General features: G+C 48.1%; 2 protein-coding genes across 4 annotated transcripts in view; one reads left to right on the top strand and one right to left on the bottom strand.

The window, feature by feature from the left end:
- LOC102306332 (immunoglobulin superfamily DCC subclass member 3) overlaps positions 1–1562 on the bottom strand; it is a 12358-nt gene extending 10796 nt beyond the window's left edge. Inside the window, exon 1 of the mRNA XM_042225936.1 lies at positions 1383–1562. Coding sequence (XP_042081870.1) covers positions 1383–1440 — 58 coding nt within the window. The 5' untranslated portion in view covers positions 1441–1562. The remainder of the gene's footprint in view (positions 1–1382) is intronic.
- Positions 1563–3058: 1496 nt separating this feature from the next.
- The window catches only part of polr3glb (RNA polymerase III subunit GL b), an 18072-nt gene continuing 17498 nt past the window's right edge, over positions 3059–3632 (top strand). Inside the window, exon 1 of one of the 3 annotated variants that reach the window (XM_042225973.1) lies at positions 3059–3375. The gene's annotated coding sequence lies outside the window, so the exon portion shown is untranslated. The remainder of the gene's footprint in view (positions 3376–3632) is intronic. The other 2 variants (XM_005935878.3, XM_005935877.2) reach the window with 2 other exon arrangements.

Genomic DNA, 3632 nt, shown 5'->3' with positions numbered 1-3632 from the left:
CCCCCCCCCTTCCATTCTGCGGTGTGATGTCACACGCCGCTCTGACCGTGAACTTCACGGTTTCATGGTGCTGACAATGGATTCCCCACAGACACGGGAGGTCTGAGCCCTGAGAACCAGACTGTTACCCTGCCCACCCCCTTCCAGGTCACATGTCTGCATCTGCCGCCGACCCCACCCCCCACCCCATCCCACCACTGCTAATCACGCCAATTAACAGTCTGAGTTTTGTTTACCAGCTCAATTTTTACCAGAGTGCTCAGGTGTGCCAATCAGACCCCCACAGACCTGCACAGACCCCCACAGACCTGCACAGACCCCCACCAGACCTGCACAGACCCCCACAGACCTGTACAGACACCCACACCCTCCACAGACCTGCACAGACCTGCACAGACCAGCACAGGCCCCCACAGACCTGCACAGACCTGCACAGACCCCTACAGACCCCCACAGACCAGCACAGACCTGCACAGACCTGCACAGACCAGCACAGACCCTAACAGACCAGCACAGACCTGCACAGACCCTAACAGACCTCCACAGACCTCCACAGACCCCCACAGACCAGCACAGACCCTAACAGACCAGCACAGACCTGCACAGACCTCCACAGACCAGCACAGACCTACACAGACCCCCACAGACCAGCACAGACCCCCACAGACCAGCACAGACCCCACAGACCTGCACAGACCCCACAGACCTGCACAGACCTCCCATCAGCTCTTGGGCGCTCTGGGTCATCAGCTGACTGACAGTCTGGAGAGTTTCTCGCTCTCGACACATCATCAAGTTCAACAACAAAACACACTGAGCGCGCTCAGTCTACTGCATAGAAATGAGTCTGATGAATATGAACGTGACCTTCTGTCCTCATCACACACACACACACACACTGTGGTTTCATAGAGATGGGAACTTTAAACCAAACTGGAGTTCAGAGCCTCACAGACACACTGGGACCAGTTAAAACCAGTTTATTATGTTTTACTGTCCAGAAAGGAGCCAAGAAAACACCTGAGAGACTGTAAACAAACAAAGAGAGGAAAACAATGATGGAAGAAATGAAGGCATAATCAAAGATATAAAGAAGAAAGGAAGGAATAATAGGTGACCTTTCAAAGTTAAAGGAAGAAACAAAAGGAGGCATTAAAGGAAACAGGAAAAGGAAAGGAAGGATCACAGAGAATTACAAGGAATGAAGAAAATCAAGCTTTAATTGCTGTTTTTCATTTTACTGTCACGTGACTTCATGTCTTCTCATTCTGAGCTATGACATTTTTTCAGATCTTTCATTTGTGGTTTTCTGAATGAGCTCTGCCTCATCACACGCTATTCTGTAATCTAACTGGTTTAGTCAGTGTGAGTGTGAGTCTGACCTGAGCAGCAGAGTCCCTCCAGCAGCAGCAGCAGCATCCAGCTCCACGTCTTCTTCATGCTTTAGGTTAAATCCAGAACATCAGATGCACGCAGGTCTCAGCACTGCTCTTCTTCCTTTGCACCTTCTTCTTCTGAATCTGAAACCTGTGCAGCTCACATGCGCTGCTGAACTCTGCAAGTCTGACTTCAAATTGAGCCTGCACTCAGGGGCTGAGGGGGAGGAGCCTACAACGGGGGGCGGGCAGGGAGGAGAGAGGAGGTGGGAGGAGGGGAGTATGGGAGAGGATGGAAATCAGGAAACCAGACCAAGGAAATGAAGGAAGGGGTTCTGCTGGCTTTATTTTAGTAGAAGTCTGAATTGACTCAGGTGTGCAGGTGTGCTGCAGGCAGGTCCTCACCTGTTCCTGCTGCTGAGGTGCAGACGGTACGTGTTTGAAGACAGCAGCTGATAAGGCGGCACTGACAGCGGTTTTTTGGTTCAGTCTAAACGCCAACTTCCTTCAGCTCAAACATCCTGCTGTGGTCTCACTCCGTCCAAACGAGCACTTTAACAGGACAGAGTACAGGTGGAGGTGGAGGTGGAGGTGGAGGGGGCAGTCAGCAAGTGTAAGAATTCAAAGAACTGAAATTTAAACAGAAAGTGGAACACAGGGTCAAAGGTCAGACACTCATGTAATAACAGGAGAAAGTGGGGCAAAGAAACAGAAAGGAGGAAGTAATCACAGGGTTAGATACGCAGCCAATAACAGAGCAGATCCAGGGCAGCATGGCAGGTGTCTCAGTGAAGACGGACAAGCTGAGAGCTTCCAGCTTTGATCCCACAGGTGAGCTGATCAATCTACAGGTGAGTGTTACACTGTTATTGTGGCACCATCACGCCCGTGCTGCTGATTCTCGGACCTTCACCCAGCTCAGTGGACGGTGCTAATACAAAAAGAAGAAGTTAAACCAGGCGTCTCACACTCAAATGAGCGGGCTGGCACTGGAGGGCCACCTTAATGTTCAAGGAATACAAAGTGTTTGTTTTTAACCCTGTAAGACCCAGGCCATCAAAAAATAACCAGAAAATTCTCATGTTTTGGAACTGAGATGTTTATAAACCCTTATAACAAAATCCACATTTTTTCTGCAGCATCATGTTGTGTATGATATATTTTTATTATATATATTTTTTATCGCATCTGATACATTGGGCATTTATGGCTACTTTTTGTTAACAACAATGTTAATTTTAGACAAAAACAGTTTTGTCCATAACATTTTGAAATTATGGCACATGTTGATCATGATACAAAGGGTATTATAGGTTTAATTTCAAATATTACATAATAATAAAAACTGCAAATGTGAGTGCAAATCTTTTTTCCTCAGTCTTAATTAACTGAAGCTTTTGAGTGAACTAACAGTCAGACACATTAGTCCTCTGTTTCTGGACACACACATGACAGCACTTCTATCATTTAACACAATATTAATGCAGACACTTGTGTACACATTAGAGCTGTTGCACTCCACAACAAGTAAATCCTCCTAACAAAAAGGAACTTCCAGGACCAAACAGCATTATATGTTTTACGTGAATCTATGGTCCGGAACTGGAGGTGACACGGGCCGGAAGAGGCCCCTGTGCAGGGAGTTTGAGACGCCTGAGCTAAACCGTCGGAAACACTTCTGACCTGTAGGTGGCGATGGCGGACCGAAGCAGCAGCACGCCGCAGAAAAAGAAGAAGCTGTGATGGCGCGGAGCAGCACGTAAACAGATGTGAACAGATGTTTTAGCGCATAGAAACAGGACAGCTGCTCCGACAGAGACCCGAGGAAGAGATGAGAGAGAGCGGAGTCAGAAGGCGCGACGGGACGGACTGAGGCTGCAGAGAGAGGCGCACTGACGGTTAGGGAGCTCCGCTAACACCGCTGCTAACAGCTAACACATGCTAACAGCGGTTAACAGCTACAACCCGCTGCTGGAGGTCCGCCTCACCAGGTGTCCAGGTGGGAACTGTCCCCGCACCGTGATTGGCCTCTGTCTCCATACACACAGAAAGACATGACATGCACATAATGTGCTGTTTATCTTTTTCATTCAAACAGCTTTGGCTTTTTAATCCGGTTACTCGGGTTTACTTGAATCTCTCATGTGTGTCACCTGTGAGGTTCAAGGTTCTTTATTTGTCACATGCATAGTTATACAAGTATAACACACAGTGAAATGTAGCCTGACACGCTCCTCGACATGTGCAAAAATGGGG

Source organism: Haplochromis burtoni, unplaced genomic scaffold, assembly GCF_018398535.1.
Source record: "Haplochromis burtoni strain Fernald_Lab_line unplaced genomic scaffold, NCSU_Asbu1 Contig_190, whole genome shotgun sequence".
NCBI classification, from domain to species: domain Eukaryota; kingdom Metazoa; phylum Chordata; class Actinopteri; order Cichliformes; family Cichlidae; genus Haplochromis; species Haplochromis burtoni.
The sequence above is the reverse complement of the archived record's forward strand: the minus strand, read 5'-3'. Positions and strand labels throughout refer to the sequence as shown.